Raw genomic sequence first — 22,496 nt, 5'->3', positions numbered from 1 at the left:
CCTCCTCCCCCATCCCAGGAGATAGGTCCTCTGCATATCACTGCCTCCTCCTCCCCCATCCCAGGAGATAGGTCCTCTGCATATCACTGCCTCCTCCTCCCCATCCCAGGAGATAGGTCCTCTGCATATCACTGCCTCCTCCTCCCCATCCCAGGAGATAGGTCCTCTGCATATCACTGCCTCCTCCTCCCCATCCCAGGAGATAGGTCCTCCCCATCCCAGGAGTTAGGTCCTCTGCATATCACTGCCTCCTCCTCCCCCATCCCAGGACTTAGGTCCTCTGCATATCACTGCCTCCTCCTCCCCCATCCCAGGAGATAGGTCCTCTGCATATCACTGCCTCCTCCCAGGAGATAGGTCCTCTGCATCCCATCCCAGGAGATTGGTCCTCTGCATCCCATCCCAGGAGATAGGTCCTCTGCATATCACTGCCTCCTCCTCCCCCATCCCAGGAGATAGGTCCTCTGCAAATCACTGCCTCCTCCTCCCCATCCCAGGAGATAGGTCATCTGCATATCACTGCCTCCTCCTCCCCATCCCAGGAGATAGGTCCTCTGCATATCACTGCCTCCTCCTCCCCCATCCCAGGAGTTAGGTCCTCTGCATACTGCCTCCTCCTCCCCCATCCCAGGACTTAGGTCCTCTGCATCACTGCCTCCTCCTCCCCATCCCAGGAGATAGGTCCTCTGCATATCACTGCCTCCTCCTCCCCCATCCCAGGAGATCCTCTGCATATCACTGCCTCCTCCTCCCCATCCCAGGAGTTAGGTCCTCTGCATATCACTGCCTCCTCCTCCCCCCATCCCAGGACTTAGGTCCTCTGCATATCACTGCCTCCTCCTCCCCCATCCCAGGAGATAGGTCCTCTGCATATCACTGCCTCCTCCTCCCCCATCCCAGGAGATAGGTCCTCTGCATATCACTGCCTCCTCCTCCCCATCCCAGGAGTTAGGTCCTCTGCATATCACTGCCTCCTCCTCCCCCATCCCAGGAGATGGGTCCTCTGCATATCACTGCCTCACTGCCTCTGCATATCCTCCCCCCCCATCCCAGGAGATGGGTCCTCTGCAGATCACTGCCTCCTCCTCCCCATCCCAGGAGATGGGTCCTCTGCAGATCACTGCCTCCTCCCCCCATCCCAGGAGATAGGTCCTCTGCATATCACTGCCTCCTCCTCCCCCATCCCAGGAGTTAGGTCCTCTGTATATCACTTCCTCCCCCTCCCCCATCCCAGGAGATAGGTCCTCTGCATATCACTTCCTCCCCATCCCAGGAGATAGGTCCTCTGCATATCACTTCCTCCTCCTCCCCCATCCCAGGAGTTAGGTCCTCTGCATATCACTGCCTCCTCCTCCCCCATCCCAGGAGATAGGTCCTCTGCATATCACTGCCTCCTCCTCCCCCATCCCAGGAGATAGGTCCTCTGCATATCACTGCCTCCTCCTCCCCATCCCAGGAGATGGGTCCTCTGCATATCACTGCCTCCTCCTCCCCCATCCCAGGAGATGGGTCCTCTGCATATCACTGCCTCCTCCTCCCCCATCCCAGGAGATAGGTCCTCTGCATATCACTGCCTCCTCCTCCCCATCCCAGGAGTTAGGTCCTCTGCATCACTTCCTCCCCTCCCCCATCCCAGGAGATCCTCTGCCATCCCAGGAGATAGGTCCTCTGCATATCACTTCCTCCTCCTCCCCATCCCAGGAGTTAGGTCCTCTGCATATCACTGCCTCCTCCTCCCCCATCCCAGGAGATAGGTCATCTGCATATCACTGCCTCCTCCTCCCCCATCCCAGGAGATAGGTCCTCTGCATATCACTGCCTCCTCCTCCCCCATCCCAGGAGATAGGTCCTCTGCATATCACTACCTCCTCCTCCCCCATCCCAGGAGTTAGGTCCTCTGCATATCACTGCCTCCTCCTCCCCCATCCCAGGAGATAGGTCCTCTGCATATCACTGCCTCCTCCTCCCCCATCCCAGGAGATAGGTCCTCTGCATATCACTGCCTCCTCCTCCCCCATCCCAGGAGATAGGTCCTCTGCATATCACTGGAGATGGGTCCTCTGCATATCACTCCTCCTCCTCCCCCATCCCAGGAGATAGGTCCTCTGCATATCACTGCCTCCTCCTCCCCCCATCCCAGGAGATAGGTCCTCTGCATATCACTGCCTCCTCCTCCCCATCCCAGGAGATAGGTCCTCTGCATATCACTGCCTCCTCCTCCTCCCCCATCCCAGGAGTTAGGTCCTCTGCATATCACTGCCTCCTCCTCCCCCCATCCCAGGGTTATCCCAGGAGATTGGTCCTCTGCAGGTCACTTCCTCCCCATCCCAGGAGATAGGTCCTCTGCATATCTCCTCCTCCTCCCCCATCCCAGGAGTTAGGTCCTCTGCATATCACTGCCTCCTCCTCCCCCATCCCAGGAGATAGGTCATCTGCATATCACTGCCTCCTCCTCCCCCATCCCAGGAGATAGGTCCTCTGCATATCACTGTCCTCCTCCCCCCCATCCCAGGAGATACCTCTGCATATCACTGCCTCCTCCCCCATCCCAGGAGATAGGTCCTCTGCATATCACTGCCTCCTCCTCCCCCATCCCAGGAGATAGGTCCTCTGCATATCACTGCCTCCTCCTCCCCCATCCCAGGAGATGGGTCCTCTGCATATCACCCAGGAGATGCCTCCTCCTCCCCCCCCCATCCCAGGAGATAGGTCCTCTGCATATCACTGCCTCCTCCTCCCCCATCCCAGGAGATAGGTCCTCTGCATATCACTGCCTCCTCCTCCCCCATCCCAGGAGATGGGTCCTCTGCATATCACTGCCTCCTCCTCCCCCATCCCAGGAGATGGGTCCTCTGCATCACTGCCATCCCAGGAGATGGTCCTCTGCATATCACTGCCTCCTCCTCCCCCATCCCAGGAGATAGGTCCTCTGCATATCACTGCCTCCTCCTCCCCCCCCATCCCAGGAGTTAGGTCCTCTGTATATATCATCCCAGGAGATAGGTCCTCTGCATCCCTCCCCCATCCCAGGAGTTAGGTCCTCTGCATATCACTGCCTCCTCCTCCCCCCATCCCAGGACTTAGGTCATCTGCATATCACTGCCTCCTCCTCCCCCATCCCAGGAGATAGGTCCTCTGCATATCACTGCCTCCTCCTCCCCATCCCAGGAGATAGGTCCTCTGCATATCACTGCCTCCTCCTCCCCATCCCAGGAGATAGGTCCTCTGCATATCACTGCCTCCTCCTCCCCCATCCCAGGACTTAGGTCCTCTGCATATCACTGCCTCCCCCTCCCCCCATCCCAGGAGATAGGTCCTCTGCATATCACTGCCTCCTCCTCCCCCATCCCAGGAGATTAGGTCCTCTGCATATCACTGCCTCCTCCTCCCCCATCCCAGGAGATGGGTCCTCTGCATATCACTGCCTCCTCCTCCCCCATCCCAGGAGATCCCCCATCCCAGGAGATAGGTCCTCTGCATATCACTGCCTCCTCCTCCCCCATCCCAGGAGTTAGGTCCTCTCCCCCATCCCACTTCCTCCTCCTTCCCCCCATCCCAGGAGATAGGTCCTCTGCATATCACTTCCTCCTCCTCCCCCCATCCCAGGAGTTAGGTCCTCTGCATATCACTGCCTCCTCCTCCCCATCCCAGGACTTAGGTCCTCTGCATCTGCCTCCTCCTCCCCCATCCCAGGAGATAGGTCCTCTGCATATCACTCCCCATCCCAGGAGATAGGTCCTCTGCATCCTCCTCCCCCCCATCCCAGGAGATGGGTCCTCTGCATATCACTGCCTCCTCCTCCCATCCCAGGAGATAGGTCCTCTGCATATCACTGCCTCCTCCTCCCCATCCCAGGAGATAGGTCCTCTGCATATCACTGCCTCCTCCTCCCCCATCCCAGGAGATGGGTCCTCTGCATATCACTGCCTCCTCCTCCCCCATCCCAGGAGATGGGTCCTCTGCATATCACTGCCTCCTCCTCCCCCATCCCAGGAGATGGGTCCTCTGCATATCACTGCCTCCTCCTCCCCCATCCCAGGAGATGGGTCCTCTGCATATCACTGCCTCCTCCTCCCCCATCCCAGGAGATGGGTCCTCTGCAGATCACTGCCTCCTCCTCCCCATCCCAGGAGATGGGTCCTCTGCAGATCACTGCCTCCTCCCCCATCCCAGGAGATAGGTCCTCTGCATATCACTGCCTCCTCCTCCCCCATCCCGGGAGTTAGGTCCTCTGTATATCACTTCCTCCCCTCCCCCATCCCAGGAGATAGGTCCTCTGCATATCACTTCCTCCCCATCCCAGGAGATAGGTCCTCTGCATATCACTTCCTCCTCCTCCCCCATCCCAGGAGTTAGGTCCTCTGCATATCACTGCCTCCTCCTCCCCCATCCCAGGACTTAGGTCATCTGCATATCACTGCCTCCTCCTCCCCCATCCCAGGAGATAGGTCCTCTGCATATCACTGCCTCCTCCTCCCCCATCCCAGGAGATAGGTCCTCTGCATATCACTGCCTCCTCCTCCCCCATCCCAGGAGTTAGGTCCTCTGCATATCACTGCCTCCTCCTCCCCATCCCAGGACTTAGGTCCTCTGCATATCACTGCCTCCTCCTCCCCCATCCCAGGAGTTAGGTCCACTTCTCCCCTCCCCCATCCCAGGAGATGCCTCTGCATATCACTCCTCCCCATCCCAGGAGATAGGTCCTCTGCATATCACTGCCTCCTCCTCCCCATCCCAGGAGATTAGGTCCTCTGCATATCACTGCCTCCGCCTCCCCCATCCCAGGAGATGGGTCCTCTGCATATCACTGCCTCCTCCTCCCCCATCCCAGGAGATGGGTCCTCTGCATATCACTGCCTCCTCCTCCCCATCCCAGGAGATAGGTCCTCTGCATATCTGCCTCCTCCTCCCCATCCCAGGAGTTAGGTCCTCTGTATATCACTTCCTCCCCCTCCCCCATCCCAGGAGATTGGTCCTCTGCATATCACTTCCTCCCCATCCCAGGAGATAGGTCCTCTGCATATCACTTCCTCCTCCTCCCCCATCCCAGGAGTTAGGTCCTCTGCATATCACTGCCTCCTCCTCCCCCATCCCAGGGAGTTAGGTCCTCTGCATATCACTGCCTCCTCCTCCCCCCATCCCAGGACTTAGGTCATCTGCATATCACTGCCTCCTCCTCCCCCATCCCAGGAGATAGGTCCTCTGCATATCACTGCCTCCTCCTCCCCATCCCATCCTCTGCATATCACTGCCTCCTCCTCCCCATCCCAGGAGATAGGTCCTCTGCATATCACTGCCTCCTCCTCCCCATCCCAGGAGATGGTCCTCTGCATATCACTGCCTCCTCCTCCCCCATCCCAGGAGATAGGTCCTCTGCATATCACTGCCTCCTCCCCCATCCCAGGAGATGGGGTCCTCTGCATATCACTGCCTCCTCCTCCCCCATCCCAGGAGATAGGTCCTCTGCATATCACTGCCTCCGCCTCCCCCATCAGGAGATGGGTCTCTGCATATCCTCCTCCTCCCCCCATCCCAGGAGATGGGTCCTCTGCATATCACTGCCTCCTCCTCCCCATCCCAGGAGATAGGTCCTCTGCATATCACTGCCTCCTCCTCCCCCCATCCCAGGAGATAGGTCCTCTGCATATCACTTCCTCCTCCCCCATCCCAGGAGATAGGTCCTCTGCATATCACTGCCTCCTCCTCCCCCCATCCCAGGAGTTAGGTCCTCTGCATATCACTGCCTCCTCCTCCCCCATCCCAGGAGATAGGTCCTCTGCATATCACTGCCTCCTCCCCATCCCAGGAGATAGGTCCTCTGCATATCACTGCCTCCTCCTCCCCCATCCCAGGAGTTAGGTCCTCTGCATATCACTGCCTCCTCCTCCCCCATCCCAGGACTTAGGTCCTCTGCATATCACTGCCTCCTCCTCCCCATCCTAGGAGATCCCTGCATCCCATCCCAGGAGATAGGTCCTCTGCATATCACTTCCTCCTCCTCCCCATCCCAGGAGATAGGTCCTCTGCATATCACTGCCTCCTCCTCCCCCATCCCAGGACTTAGGTCATCTGCATATCACTGCCTCCTCCTCCCCCCATCCCAGGAGTTAGGTCCTCTGCATATCACTGCCTCCTCCTCCCCCATCCCAGGACTTAGGTCCTCTGCATATCACTGCCTCCTCCTCCCCCATCCCAGGAGATAGGTCCTCTGCATATCACTGCCTCCTCCTCCCCCCATCCCAGGAGATAGGTCCTCTGCATATCACTGCCTCCTCCTCCCCCATCCCAGGAGATGGGTCCTCTGCATATCACTGCCTCCTCCTCCCCATCCCAGGAGATGGGTCCTCTGCATATCACTGCCTCCTCCTCCCCCATCCCAGGAGATAGGTCCTCTGCATATCACTTCCTCCCCCTCCCCATCCCAGGAGATTGGTCCTCCTCCCCCCCCATCCCAGGAGATAGGTCCTCTGCATATCACTTCCTCCTCCTCCCCCATCCCAGGAGTTAGGTCCTCTGCATATCACTGCCTCCTCCTCCCCCATCCCAGGAGATAGGTCCTCTGCATATCACTGCCTCCTCCTCCCCATCCCAGGAGATAGGTCCTCTGCATATCACTGCCTCCTCCTCCCCCATCCCAGGAGATAGGTCCTCTGCTGCCTCCTCCTCCCCCATCCCAGGACTCACTGCCTCCTCCTCCCCCCATCCCAGGAGATAGGTCCTCTGCATATCACTGCCTCCTCCTCCCCCATCCCAGGAGATAGGTCTCTGCATATCACTCCTCCTCCTCCCCCATCCCAGGAGTTAGGTCCTCTGCATATCACTGCCTCCTCCTCCCCCATCCCAGGACTTAGGTCCTCTGCATATCACTGCCTCCTCCTCCCCCATCCCAGGAGATAGGTCCTCTGCATATCACTGCCTCCTCCTCCCCCATCCCAGGAGATGGGTCCTCTGCATATCACTGCCTCCTCCTCCCCATCCCAGGAGATAGGTCCTCTGCATATCACTGCCTCTCTGCCTCCCCCCCCATCCCAGGAGTTAGGTCCTCTGTATATCACTTCCTCCCCCCCCCTCCCAGGATCCCAGGACTTCCTCCCCATCCCAGAGATAGGTCCTCTGCATATCACTTCCTCCTCCTCCCCCATCCCAGGAGTTAGGTCCTCTGCATATCACTGCCTCCTCCTCCCCCATCCCAGGAGTTAGGTCCTCTGTATATCACTTCCTCCCCCTCCCCCATCCCAGGAGATTTGTCCTCTGCATATCACTTCCTCCCCATCCCAGGAGATAGGTCCTCTGCATATCACTTCCTCCTCCTCCCCCATCCCAGGAGTTAGGTCCTCTGCATATCACTGCCTCCTCCTCCCCCATCCCAGGACTTAGGTCATCTGCATATCACTGCCTCCTCCTCCCCCATCCCAGGAGATAGGTCCTCTGCATATCACTACCTCCTCCTCCCCATCCCAGGAGTTAGGTCCTCTGCATATCACTGCCTCCTCCTCACCCATCCCAGGACTTAGGTCCTCTGCATATCACTGCCTCCTCCTCCCCCATCCCAGGAGATGGGTCCTCTGCATATCACTGCCTCCTCCTCCCCCATCCCAGGAGATGGGTCCTCTGCATATCACTGCCTCCTCCTCCCCCATCCCAGGAGATGGGTCCTCTGCATATCACTGCCTCCTCCCCCCCATCCCAGGAGATAGGTCCTCTGCATATCACTGCCTCCTCCTCCCCCATCCCAGGAGTTAGGTCCTCTGTATATCACTTCCTCCCCCTCCCCCATCCCAGGAGATTGGTCCTCTGCATATCACTTCCTCCCCATCCCAGGAGATAGGTCCTCTGCATCCTTCCTCCTCCTCCCCCATCCCAGGAGTTAGGTCCTCTGCATATCACTGCCTCCTCCTCCCCCATCCCAGGAGTTAGGTCATCTGCATATCACTGCCTCCTCCTCCCCCATCCCAGGAGATAGGTCCTCTGCATATCACTGCCTCTGCTCCTCCCCTCATCCCAGGAGATAGGTCCTCTGCATATCACTGCCTCCTCCTCCCCCATCCCAGGAGATGGGTCCTCTGCATATCACTGCCTCCTCCTCCCCCATCCCAGGAGATGGGTCCTCTGCAGATCACTGCCTCCTCCTCCCCATCCCAGGAGATGGGTCCTCTGCATATCACTGCCTCCTCCCCATCCCAGGAGATAGGTCCTCTGCATATCACTGCCTCCTCCTCCCCCATCCCAGGAGTTAGGTCCTCTGTATATCACTTCCTCCCCCTCCCCCATCCCAGGAGATAGGTCCTCTGCATATCACTTCCTCCCCATCCCAGGAGATAGGTCCTCTGCATATCACTTCCTCCTCCTCCCCCATCCCAGGAGTTAGGTCCTCTGCATATCACTGCCTCCTCCTCCCCATCCCAGGACTTAGGTCATCTGCATATCACTGCCTCCTCCCCCCCATCCCAGGAGATAGGTCCTCTGCATATCACTGCCTCCTCCTCCCCCATCCCAGGAGATAGGTCCTCTGCATATCACTGCCTCCTCCTCCCCATCCCAGGAGATAGGTCCTCTGCATATCACTGCCTCCTCCCCCCCATCCCAGGACTTAGGTCCTCTGCATATCACTGCCTCCTCCTCCCCCATCCCAGGACTTAGGTCCTCTGCATATCACTGCCTCCTCCTCCCCATCCCAGGAGATAGGTCCTCTGCATATCACTGCCTCCTCCCCCCATCCCAGGAGATAGGTCCTCTGCATATCACTGCCTCCTCCTCCCCATCCCAGGAGATAGGTCCTCTGCATATCACTGCCTCCTCCTCCCCCATCCCAGGAGATGGGTCCTCTGCATATCACTGCCTCCCCCATCCCAGGAGAGAGGTCCTCTGCAGATCCTCCTCCCCATCCCAGGAGATGGGTCCTCTGCATATCACTGCCTCCTCCTCCCCCATCCCAGGAGATAGGTCCTCTGCATATCACTGCCTCCTCCTCCCCCATCCCAGGAGATGGGTCCTCTGCATATCACTGCCTCCTCCTCCCCCATCCCAGGAGTTAGGTCCTCTGCATATCACTGCCTCCTCCTCCCCATCCCAGGACTTAGGTCCCATCCCATCCCAGGAGATAGGTCCTCTGCATATCACTGCCTCCTCCCCCATCCCAGGAGATGGGTCCTCTGCATATCACTGCCTCCTCCTCCCCCATCCCAGGAGATAGGTCCTCCCCCCCCATCCCAGGAGATGGGTCCTCTGCATATCACTGCCTCCTCCTCCCCCATCCCAGGAGATAGGTCCTCTGCATATCACTGCCTCCTCCTCCCCCATCCCAGGAGATGGGTCCTCTGCCAGGATCCCAGGAGATGGGTCCTCTGCATATCACTGCCTCCTCCTCCCCCATCCCAGGAGATAGGTCCTCTGCAGATCACTGCCTCCTCCTCCCCCATCCCAGGAGATGGGTCCTCTGCATATCACTGCCTCCTCCTCCCCCATCCCAGGAGATAGGTCCTCTGCATATCACTGCCCCCCTCCCCCATCCCAGGAGTTAGGTCCTCTGTATATCACTTCCTCCCCTCCCCATCCCAGGAGATAGGTCCTCTGCATATCACTTCCTCCCCATCCCAGGAGATAGGTCCTCTGCATATCACTGCCTCCTCCTCCCCCATCCCAGGAGTTAGGTCCTCTGCATATCACTGCCTCCTCCTCCCCATCCCAGGAGTTAGGTCCTCTGCATATCCTCCTCCTCCCCATCCCAGGAGATGGTCCTCTGCATCCTCCTCCCCCCATCCCAGGAGATAGGTCCTCTGCATATCACTGCCTCCTCCTCCCCCATCCCAGGAGATAGGTCCTCTGCATATCACTGCCTCCTCCTCCCCATCCCAGGAGATGGGTCCCTGCATATCACTGCCTCCTCCTCCCCATCCCAGGAGATAGGTCCTCTGCATATCACTGCCTCCTCCTCCCCCATCCCAGGAGATAGGTCCTCTGCATATCACTGCCTCCTCCTCCCCCATCCCAGGAGATAGGTCCTCTGCATATCACTGCCTCCTCCTCCCCATCCCAGGAGATGGGTCCTCTGCATATCACTGCCTCCTCCCCCATCCCAGGAGATGGGTCCTCTGCATATCACTGCCTCCTCCTCCCCCATCCCAGGAGATAGGTCCTCTGCATATCACTCCTCCCCCATCCCAGGAGATAGGTCCTCTGCATATCACTGCCTCCTCCTCCCCCATCCCAGGAGATGGGTCCTCTGCATATCACTGCCTCCTCCTCCCCATCCCAGGAGATAGGTCCTCTGCATATCACTGCCTCCTCCTCCCCATCCCAGGAGATGGGTCCTCTGCATATCACTGCCTCCTCCCCCCATCCCAGGAGTTAGGTCCTCTGCATATCACTTCCTCCTCCTCCCCCATCCCAGGAGATGGGTCCTCTGCATATCACTGCCTCCTCCTCCCCATCCCAGGAGATAGGTCCTCTGCATATCACTGCCTCCTCCTCCCCATCCCAGGAGATGGGTCCTCTGCATATCACTGCCTCCTCCTCCCCCCATCCCAGGACTTAGGTCCTCTGCATATCACTGCCTCCTCCTCCCCCATCCCAGGAGATAGGTCCTCTGCATATCACTGCCTCCTCCTCCCCCATCCCAGGAGATGGTCCTCTGCATCATCACTGCCTCCTCCTCCCCCATCCCAGGAGATAGGTCCTCTGCATATCACTGCCTCCTCCTCCCCCATCCCAGGAGATAGGTCCTCTGCATATCACTGCCTCCTCCTCCCCATCCCAGGAGATAGGTCCTCTGCATATCACTGCCTCCTCCTCCCCCATCCCAGGAGATAGGTCCTCTGCATATCACTGCCTCCTCCTCCCCATCCCAGGAGATAGGTCCTCTGCATATCACTGCCTCCTCCTCCCCCATCCCAGGAGATGGGTCCTCTGCATATCACTGCCTCCTCCTCCCCCATCCCAGGAGATGGGTCCTCTGCATATCACTGCCTCCTCCCCCCCCATCCCAGGAGAGGGTCCTCTGCATATCACTGCCTCCTCCTCCCCCATCCCAGGAGATAGGTGCCTCCTCCTCCCCATCCCAGGAGATGGTCCTCTGCATATCACTGCCTCCTCCTCCCCCCATCCCAGGAGATGGGTCCTCTGCATATCACTGCCTCCTCCTCCCCATCCCAGGAGATAGGTCCTCTGCTCCTCCTCCTCCCCCATCCCAGGAGATGGGTCCTCTGCATATCACTGCCTCCTCCTCCCAGGAGATGGTCCCTGCATCCCAGGAGATGGGTCCTCTGCATATCACTGCCTCCTCCTCCCCCATCCCAGGAGATAGGTCCTCTGCATATCACTGCCTCCTCCTCCTCCCCATCCCAGGAGATGGGTCCTCTGCATCCTCCTCCCATCCCCATCCCAGGAGATGGGTCCTCTGCAGATCACTGCCTCCTCCTCCCCCATCCCAGGAGATGGGTCCTCTGCAGATCACTGCCTCCTCCTCCCCCATCCCAGGAGATGGGTCCTCTGCATATCACTGCCTCCTCCCCCATCCCAGGAGATAGGTCCTCTGCAGATCACTGTCCTCTCCCAGGAGATGGGTCCTCTGCATATCACTGCCTCCTCCCCCATCCCAGGAGATAGGTCCTCTGCATATCACTGCCTCCTCCTCCCCCATCCCAGGAGTTAGGTCCTCTGTATATCACTTCCTCCCCCTCCCCCATCCCAGGAGATAGGTCCTCTGCATATCACTTCCTCCCCATCCCAGGAGATAGGTCCTCTGCATATCACTTCCTCCTCCTCCCCATCCCAGGAGATAGGTCCTCTGCATATCACTGCCTCCTCCTCCCCCATCCCAGGACTTAGGTCCTCTGCATATCACTGCCTCCTCCTCCCCCATCCCAGGAGATAGGTCCTCTGCATATCACTGCCTCCTCCTCCCCATCCCAGGAGATAGGTCCTCTGCATATCACTGCCTCCTCCTCCCCCATCCCAGGAGATGGGTCCTCTGCATATCACTATCACTCCTCCTCCCCATCCCAGGAGATGGGTCCTCTGCATATCACTGCCTCCTCCCCCATCCCAGGAGTTAGGTCCTCTGTATATCACTTCCTCCCCCTCCCCATCCCAGGAGATAGGTCCTCTGCAGGAGATGGGTCCTCTGCATATCACTGCCTCCTCCTCCCCCATCCCAGGAGTTAGGTCCTCTGCATATCACTGCCTCCTCCCCCCATCCCAGGAGATTAGGTCCTCTGCATATCACTGCCTCTGCATCACTCCTCCCCCCATCCCAGGAGATAGGTCCTCTGCATATCACTACCTCCTCCTCCCCATCCCAGGAGATCCTCTGCATATCACTGCCTCCTCCTCCCCCATCCCAGGAGATGGGTCCTCTGCATATCACTGCCTCCTCCTCCCCCATCCCAGGAGATGGGTCCTCTGCATATCACTGCCAACTCCTCCCCATCCCAGGAGTTAGGTCCTCTGCATATCACTGCCTCCTCCTCCCCCCCCATCCCAGGAGATAGGTCCTCTGCATATCACTCCTCCTCCTCCTCCTCCCCCCTCCCCATCCCAGGAGATAGGTCCTCTGCATATCACTGCCTCCTCCTCCCCCCCATCCCAGGAGTTAGGTCCTCTGCATATCACTGCCTCCCCAGGAGATAGGTCCTCCCCCCCCATCCCAGGAGATAGGTCCTCTGCATATCACTGCCTCCTCCTCCCCCATCCCAGGAGATAGGTCCTCTGCATATCACTGCCTCCTCCTCCCCCATCCCAGGAGATGGGTCCTCTGCATATCACTGCCTCCTCCTCCCCATCCCAGGAGATAGGTCCTCTGCATATCACTGCCTCCTCCCCCATCCCAGGAGATAGGTCCTCTGCATATCACTGCCTCCTCCCCCCATCCCAGGAGATCCTCCCCCATCCCAGGAGATAGGTCCTCTGCATATCACTGCCTCCTCCTCCCCCATCCCAGGACTTAGGTCCTCTGCATATCACTGCCTCCTCCTCCCCCCATCCCAGGAGATGGGTCCTCTGCATATCACTGCCTCCTCCTCCCCCATCCCAGGAGATGGGTCCTCTGCATATCACTGCCTCCTCCTCCCCCATCCCAGGAGATGGGTCCTCTGCATATCACTGCCTCCTCCTCCCCCATCCCAGGAGATAGGTCCTCTGCATATCACTGCCTCCTCCCCCATCCCAGGAGTTAGGTCCTCTGTATATCACTTCCTCCTCCTCCCCCATCCCAGGAGATAGGTCCTCTGCATATCCTCATCCCAGGAGATAGGTCCTCTGCATATCCTCCTCCCCTCCCATCCCAGGAGTTAGGTCCTCTGCATATCACTGCCTCCTCCTCCCCATCCCAGGAGTGGGTCCTCTGCATATCACTGCCTCCTCCTCCCCATCCCCATCCCATCCCAGGAGATAGTCCTCTGCATATCACTGCCTCCTCCTCCCCATCCCAGGAGATAGGTCCTCTGCATATCACTGCCTCCTCCTCCCCATCCCAGGAGATGGGTCCTCTGCATCCCATCCCAGGAGATAGGTCCTCTGCATATCACTGCCAACTCCTCCCCATCCCAGGAGTTAGGTCCTCCTCCTGCCATCCCAGGAGATAGGTCCCCTGCATATCACTGCCTCCTCCCCCCCCATCCCAGGAGATAGGTCCTCTGCATATCACTGCCTCCTCCTCCCCCATCCCAGGAGATAGGTCCTCTGCATATCACTGCCTCCTCCTCCCCCATCCCAGGAGATGGGTCCTCTGCATATCACTGCCTCCTCCTCCCCCATCCCAGGAGATAGGTCCTCTGCATATCACTGCCTCCTCCTCCCCCATCCCAGGAGATGGGTCCTCTGCATATCACTGCCTCCTCCTTCCCCATCCCAGGAGATGGGTCCTCTGCATATCACTGCCTCCTCCTCCCCCATCCCAGGAGATAGGTCCTCTGCATATCACTGCCTCCTCCTCCCCCCCATCCCAGGAGATTAGGTCCTCTGCATATCACTGCCTCCTCCTCCCCATCCCAGGAGATGGGTCCTCTGCATATCACTGCCTCCTCCTCCCCATCCCAGGAGATGGGTCCTCTGCCTCCTCCTCCCCATCCCAGGAGATCACTGCCACTGCCTCCTCCCCCCATCCCAGGAGATGGGTCCTCTGCATATCACTGCCTCCTCCTCCCCCATCCCAGGAGTTAGGTCCTCTGTATATCACTTCCTCCTCCTCCCCCATCCCAGGAGATGGGTCCTCTGCATATCACTGCCTCCTCCTCCCCCATCCCAGGAGATAGGTCCTCTGCATATCACTGCCTCTCCTCCCCCATCCCAGGAGATAGGTCCTCTGCATATCACTGCCTCCTCCTCCCCCATCCCAGGAGATAGGTCCTCTGCATATCACTCACTCCCCATCCCAGGAGATGGGTCCTCCTCCTCCCCCATCCCAGGAGATAGGTCCTCTGCATATCACTGCCTCCTCCCCCATCCCAGGAGATAGGTCCTCTGCATATCCTCCTCCTCCCCCCCATCCCAGGAGATAGGTCCTCTGCATATCACTGCCTCCTCCTCCCCCATCCCAGGAGATGGGTCCTCTGCATATCACTGCCTCCTCCTCCCCATCCCAGGAGATAGGTCCTCTGCATATCACTGCCTCCTCCCCATCCCAGGAGATGGGTCCTCTGCCACTGCCTCCTCCCCCATCCCAGGAGATGGGTCCTCTGCATATCACTGCCTCCTCCTCCCCCATCCCAGGAGATGGGTCCTCTGCATATCACTGCCTCCTCCTCCCCCATCCCAGGAGATAGGTCCTCTGCAGATCACTGCCTCCTCCTCCCCCATCCCAGGAGATGGGTCCTCTGCATATCACTGCCTTCTCCTCCCCCATCCCAGGAGATAGGTCCTCTGCATATCACTGCCTCCTCCTCCTCCATCCCAGGAGTTAGGTCCTCTGTATATCACTTCCTCCCCCTCCCCCATCCCAGGAGATAGGTCCTCTGCATATCACTTCCTCCCCATCCCAGGAGATAGGTCCTCTGCATATCACTTCCTCCTCCTCCCCCATCCCAGGAGTTAGGTCCTCTGCATATCACTGCCTCCTCCTCCCCCATCCCAGGACTTAGGTCCTCTGCATATCACTGCCTCCTCCTCCCCCATCCCAGGAGATAGGTCCTCTGCATATCACTGCCTCCTCCTCCCCCATCCCAGGAGATAGGTCCTCTGCATATCACTACCTCCTCCTCCCCCATCCCAGGAGATAGGTCCTCTGCATATCACTGCCTCCTCCTCCCCCATCCCAGGACTTAGGTCCTCTGCATATCACTGCCTCCTCCTCCCCCATCCCAGGAGATGGGTCCTCTGCATATCACTGCCTCCTCCTCCCCATCCCAGGAGATAGGTCCTCTGCATATCACTGCCTCCTCCCCCATCCCAGGAGATAGGTCCTCTGCATATCACTGCCTCCTCCTCCCCATCCCAGGAGATAGGTCCTCTGCATATCACTGCCTCCTCCTTCCCCATCCCAGGAGATGGGTCCTCTGCATATCACTGCCGCCTCCTCCCCCATCCCAGGAGAGAGGTCCTCTGCAGATCACTGCCTCCTCCTCCCCCATCCCAGGAGATGGGTCCTCTGCATATCACTGCCTCCTCCTCCCCATCCCAGGAGTTAGGTCCTCTGTATATCACTTCCTCCTCCTCCCCCATCCCAGGAGATGGGTCCTCTGCATATCACTGCCTCCTCCTCCCCCATCCCAGGAGTTAGGTCCTCTGCATATCACTGCCTCCTCCTCCCCCATCCCAGGACTTAGGTCCTCTGCATATCACTGCCTCCTCCTCCCCATCCCAGGAGATAGGTCCTCTGCATATCACTGCCTCCTCCCCCATCCCAGGAGATGGATCCTCTGCATATCACTGCCTCCTCCTCCCCATCCCAGGAGATAGGGAGATGGGTCCTCTGCATATCACTGCCTCCTCCTCCCCCATCCCAGGAGATGGGTCCTCTGCAGATCACTGCCTCCTCCTCCCCCATCCCAGGAGATGGGTCCTCTGCAGATCACTGCCTCCTCCTCCCCATCCCAGGAGATGGGTCCTCTGCATCACTGCACTGCCTCCTCCCCCATCCCAGGAGATAGGTCCTCTGCAGATCACTGCCTCCTCCTCCCCATCCCCCATCCCAGGAGATGGGTCCTCTGCATATCACTGCCTCCTCCTCCCCATCCCAGGAGATAGGTCCTCTGCATATCACTTCCTCCCCATCCCAGCATCCCAGGAGTTACCTCTGTATATCTTCCTCCCCTCCCCATCCCAGGAGATGGTCCTCTGCATATCACCCAGGAGATGGTCCTCTCCTGCCTCCTCCTCCCCCATCCCAGGAGATAGGTCCTCTGCATATCACTGCCTCCTCCTCCCCCATCCCAGGAGATAGGTCCTCTGCATATCACTGCCCTCCTCCCCCATCCCAGGAGATAGGTCCCTGCATATCACTGCCTCCTCCTCCCCCATCCCAGGAGATGGGTCCTCTGCATATCACTGGAGATAGGTCCTCCTCCTGCCTCCTCCTCCCCATCCCAGGAGATAGGTCCTCTGCATATCACTGCCTCCTCCTCCCCCATCCCAGGAGATGGGTCCTCTGCATATCACTGCCTCCTCCCCCCATCCCAGGAGATAGGTCCTCTGCATATCACTGCCTCCTCCCCCCCATCCCAGGAGATGGGTCCTCTGCATATCACTGCCTCCTCCTCCCCATCCCATCCCAGGAGTTCCCAGGGTCCTCTGCATATCACTGCCTCCTCCCCCATCCCAGGAGATGGGTCCTCTGCATATCACTGCCTCCTCCTCCCCATCCCAGGAGATAGGTCCTCTGCATATCACTGCCTCCTCCTCCCCATCCCAGGAGATAGGTCCTCTGCATATCACTGCCTCCTCCTCCCCATCCCAGGAGATAGGTCCTCTGCATATCACTGCCTCCTCCTCCCCATCCCAGGAGATGGGTCCTCTGCATATCACTGCCTCCTCTCCCCCATCCCAGGAGAGGTCCTCTGCAGATCACTGCCTCCTCCTCCCCCATCCCAGGAGATGGGTCCTCTGCATATCACTGCCTCCTCCTCCCCCATCCCAGGAGTTAGGTCCTCTGTATATCACTTCCTCCTCCTCCCCCATCCCAGGAGTTAGGTCCTCTGTATATCACTTCCTCCTCCTCCCCCATCCCAGGAGTTAGGTCCTCTGTATATCACTTCCTCCCCCCATCCCAGGAGATAGGTCCTCTGCATATCACTGCCTCCTCCTCCCCCATCCCAGGAGATAGGTCCTCTGCATATCCCCTCTGCATATCCCCCATCCCAGGAGATGGGTCCTCTGCATATCACTGCCTCCTCCTCCCCATCCCAGGAGATGGGTCCTCTGCATATCACTGCCTCCTCCTCCCCCATCCCAGGAGATGGGTCCTCTGCATAGATAGGTCCTCTGCATCACTGCCTCCTCCTCCCCATCCCAGGAGATGGGTCCTCTGTATATCACTGCCTCCTCCTCCCCCCATCCCAGGAGTTAGGTCCTCTGTATATCACTTCCTCCTCCCCATCCCAGGAGATGGGTCCTCTGTATATCACTTCTCCCCCTCCCCCATCCCAGCCTATCATCCCAGGAGATGCCTCTGCATATCACTCCTCCCCCCCCCATCCCAGGAGTTAGGTCCTCTGCATATCACTGCCTCCTCCTCCCCATCCCAGGACTTAGGTCCTCTGCATATCACTCCTCCCCATCCCAGGAGTTAGGTCCTCTGCATATCACTGCCTCCTCCCCCATCCCAGGAGATCCCAGGACCTTCCTCCCCCATCCCAGGAGATAGGTCCTCTGCATATCACTGCCTCCTCTCCTCCCCATCCCAGGAGATAGGTCCTCTGCATATCACTGCCTCCTCCTCCCCCCATCCCAGGAGATCCTCCTCCCCCATCCCAGGAGATGGGTCCTCTGCATATCACTGCCTCCTCCTCCCCCATCCCAGGAGAGAGGTCCTCTGCAGATCACTGCCTCCTCCTCCCCCATCCCAGGAGATGGGTCCTCTGCATATCACTGCCTCCTCCTCCCCCATCCCAGGAGTTAGGTCCTCTGTATATCACTTCCTCCTCCTCCCCCATCCCAGGAGATGGGTCCTCTGCATATCACTGCCTCCTCCTCCCCCATCCCAGGAGTTAGGTCCTCTGCATATCACTGCCTCCTCCTCCCCATCCCAGGAGATAGGTCCTCTGCATATCACTGCCTCCTCCTCCCCCATCCCAGGAGATAGGTCCTCTGCATATCACTGCCTCCTCCTCCCCCATCCCAGGAGATAGGTCCTCTGCATATCACTGCCTCCTCCTCCCCCATCCCAGGAGATGGGTCCTCTGCATATCACTGCCTCCTCCTCCCCCATCCCAGGAGATGGGTCCTCTGCATATCACTGCCTCCTCCTCCCCATCCCCCTCTGTATCCCAGGAGATGGGTCCTCTGCATATCACTGCCTCCTCCTTCCCCATCACATCCCAGGAGATAGGTCCTCTGCATATCATCCCAGGAGATGCCTCTGCATATCACTGCCTCCTCCTCCCCCATCCCAGGAGATGGGTCCTCTGCATATCACTGCCTCCTCCTCCCCCATCCCAGGAGATAGGTCCTCTGCATATCACTGCCTCCTCCCCCATCCCAGGAGATAGGTCCCCTGCATATCACTGCCTCCTCCTCCCCCATCCCAGGAGATGGGTCCTCTGCATATCACTGCCTCCTCCCCCATCCCAGGAGATAGGTCCTCTGCATATCACTGCCTCCTCCCCCATCCCAGGAGATGGGTCCTCTGCATATCACTGCCTCCTCCTCCCCCATCCCAGGAGTTAGGTCCTCTGTATATCACTGCCTCCTCCTCCTCCATCCCAGGAGATGGGTCCTCTGCATATCACTTCCTCCCCATCCCAGGAGATAGGTCCTCTGCATATCACTGCCTCCTCCCCCATCCCAGGAATTAGGTCCTCTGTATATCACTGCCTCCTCCTCCCCATCCCAGGAGATGGGTCCTCTGTATATCACTTCCTCCTCCTCCCCCATCCCAGGAGTTAGGTCCTCTGTATATCACTTCCTCCTCCTCCCCCATCCCAGGAGTTAGGTCCTCTGTATATCACTTCCTCCTCCTCCCCCATCCCAGGAGTTAGGTCCTCTGTATATCACTTCCTCCTCCCCCATCCCAGGAGTTAGGTCCTCTGTATATCACTTCCTCCTCCTCCCCCATCCCAGGAGATGGGTCCTCTGTATATCACTGCCTCCTCCTCCCCCATCCCAGGAGTTAGGTCCTCTGTATATCACTGCCTCCTCCTCCTCCATCCCAGGAGTTAGGTCCTCTGTATATCACTTCCTCCTCCCCCATCCCAGGAGTTAGGTCCTCTGTATATCACTGCCTCCTCCTCCCCCATCCCAGGAGTTAGGTCCTCTGTATATCACTGTCTCCTCCTCCCCCATCCCAGGAGTTAGGTCCTCTGTATATCACTTCCTCCTCCTCCCCCATCCCAGGAGATGGGTCCTCTGTATATCACTTCCTCCTCCTCCCCCATCCCAGGAGATGGGTCCTCTGTATATCACTTCCTCCTCCTCCCCCATCCCAGGAGATGGGTCCTCTGTATATCACTTCCTCCTCCCCCATCCCAGGAGATGGGTCCTCTGTATATCACTTCCTCCTCCTCCCCCATCCCAGGACTTAGGTCCTCTGTATATCACTTCCTCCTCCTCCCCCATCCCAGGAGTTAGGTCCTCTGCATATCACTTCCTCCTCCTCCCCCATCCCAGGAGTTAGGTCCTCTGCATATCACTTCCTCCTCCTCCCCCATCCTAGGAGATAGGTCCTCTGCATATCACTTCCTCCTCCTCCCCCATCCCAGGAGTTAGGTCCTCTGCTTTTTGCCGTGATGAATGAGCTACAACATGAACTGTGAACTCCGATTGGGATGTAGAATACCAATCGACACCATGGTACACTGTTGGTAACCAAGTTCCAATGCAGTTACATCCTTGCTATGGAACAACGTTTAGAACAAACCTGGAGGGTAGTTGGCCAATATCTATGGCTCTGCCTCCATGTTGTTACTGTGTAATGGTGCACTATATCTCTCTATTGCATTCACTAGCAATTTGTCACTACTGGCATTCACTGTACAGGCACTAGATGTTTACAGTAGTAATGTACTGTAGCTCTCTGTTGCTTTCAAAAACAATATGTCACTCCTTCTGTTCAGCAGTACTTTTACAGTAGTTTCACCATAGAGACATGAATAACACGTATTGACATATGTCTATGTTTCACAGTCTTTCTACTGTGTCTCTGTCTCCGGCAGGGTTCTGGCTGGTGTGGGTCATCATCTTCATCCTGAGCTGTTGCTGCGTGTGTCACCATCGGCGCACCAAGCACCGGCTGCAGCAGCAGCAGCGCCAGCACGAGATCAACCTCATCGCCTACCGCGAGGCGCACAACTACACCTCCCTTCCGTTCTACTTCAGTAAGAGTCTCTCCTATCAGAGCTCCCCGTGTGGCACGGCGCGACACCCACAACACGAGAGAGCGCCGTGTTCTGTACACAGTGTCAGAGTCGTGGTAGTCCGTCATTGATGTCGTTACCGTCATATTGCGTTGTTGCACGGTATTAACCATGGAATGGTGTGATACAGCTTAGGAGGACCTGCACAGATGCACAGTGTTATACTGGTAGTAGTCAACAACATGGCGTTGTTGCACGGTGCGCTGCCCATATTAACCATGGAATGGTGTGATACAGCTTAGGAGGACCTGCACAGATGCACAGCGTTATACTGGTAGTAGTCAACAACATGGCGTTGTTGCACGGTGCGCTGCCCATATTAACCATGGAATGGTGTGATACAGCTTAGGAGGACCTGCACAGATGCACAGCGTTATACTGGTAGTAGTCAACAACATGGCGTTGTTGCACGGTGCGCTGCCCATATTAACCATGGAATGGTGTGATACAGCTTAGGAGGACCTGCACAGATGCACAGCGTTATACTGGTAGTAGTCAACAACATGGCGTTGTTGCACGGTGCGCTGCCCATATTAACCATGGAATGGTGTGATACAGCTTAGGAGGACCTGCACAGATGCACAGCGTTATACTGGTAGTAGTCAACAACATGGCGTTGTTGCACGGTGCGCTGCCCATATTAACCATGGAATGGTGTGATACAGCTTAGGAAGACCTGCACAGATGCACAGTGTTATACTGGTAGTAGTCAACAACATGGCGTTGTTGCACGGTGCGCTGCCCATATTAACCATGGAATGGTGTGATACAGCTTAGGAGGACCTGCACAGATGCACAGCGTTATACTGGTAGTAGTCAACAACGTGGCGTTGTTGCACGGTGCGCTGCCCATATTAACCATGGAATGGTGTGATACAGCTTAGGAGGACCTGCACAGATGCACAGTGTTATACTGGTAGTAGTCAACAACATGGCGTTGTTGCACGGTGCGCTGCCCATATTAACCATGGAATGGTGTGATACAGCTTAGGAGGACCTGCACAGATGCACAGCGTTATACTGGTAGTAGTCAACAACATGGCGTTGTTGCACGGTGCGCTGCCCATATTAACCATGGAATGGTGTGATACAGCTTAGGAGGACCTGCACAGATGCACAGTGTTATACTGGTAGTAGTCAACAACGTGGCGTTGTTGCACGGTGCGCTGCCCATATTAACCATGGAATGGTGTGATACAGCTTAGGAGGACCTGCACAGATGCACAGCGTTATACTGGTAGTAGTCAACAACATGGCGTTGTTGCACGGTGCGCTGCCCATATTAACCATGGAATGGTGTGATACAGCTTAGGAGGACCTGCACAGATGCACAGCGTTATACTGGTAGTAGTCAACAACATGGCGTTGTTGCACGGTGCGCTGCCCATATTAACCATGGAATGGTGTGATACAGCTTAGGAGGACCTGCACAGATGCACAGTGTTATACTGGTAGTAGTCAACAACATGGCGTTGTTGCACGGTGCGCTGCCCATATTAACCATGGAATGGTGTGATACAGCTTAGGAGGACCTGCACAGATGCACAGCGTTATACTGGTAGTAGTCAACAACATGGCATTATTGCGCAATGACCTTCTATTTCAGTCCTATCGTTACTGTGGCGCAATGAAACACGAGAGCACTACATTTTCATACATACTCAACTTCAGTCTCAGTAGTTCTCTCCTTCTGCCTTTCTGTCTGACTACATTACATTGTTATTCCCCAGTGCTGAAGCTTACTCAAACATTGCACCTTGGGTGAATTTGTGCTTTTCCCTCTCAGCTAGGGGGGATATTTCTCAATGGCAATTTTTGCATCAAACAGAGTTTAGTCACTGCCTGGCAGCGCCACCTTGACTCAACTCCAGCCCTTTGTTTGAACTAGGAGTTGCGGTTTCGTTTTGGTATGGGATGGAACACAGCCCTGTTTCATGCCCCAGATTGCAGGAAACCTTAACCACCGGGTCTTGGTTCAATGCCACCGGGTCTTGG

At 57.5% G+C, this 22,496-nt stretch overlaps 1 protein-coding gene across 2 annotated transcripts in view; it reads left to right on the top strand.

Annotated features, from left to right (window-relative positions):
• The window catches only part of LOC135559626 (WW domain binding protein 1-like), an 86,609-nt gene that overhangs the window by 60,422 nt on the left and 3,691 nt on the right, over nt 1-22,496 (top strand). For both annotated transcript variants that reach the window (XM_065001484.1, XM_065001485.1), the window contains exon 3: nt 20,301-20,462. In XM_065001484.1, the coding sequence (XP_064857556.1) occupies nt 20,301-20,462 (162 nt within the window). The remainder of the gene's footprint in view (nt 1-20,300; nt 20,463-22,496) is intronic.

This window comes from Oncorhynchus nerka, linkage group LG15 (assembly GCF_034236695.1).
Source record: "Oncorhynchus nerka isolate Pitt River linkage group LG15, Oner_Uvic_2.0, whole genome shotgun sequence".
NCBI classification, from domain to species: domain Eukaryota; kingdom Metazoa; phylum Chordata; class Actinopteri; order Salmoniformes; family Salmonidae; genus Oncorhynchus; species Oncorhynchus nerka.
The sequence above is the reverse complement of the archived record's forward strand: the minus strand, read 5'-3'. Positions and strand labels throughout refer to the sequence as shown.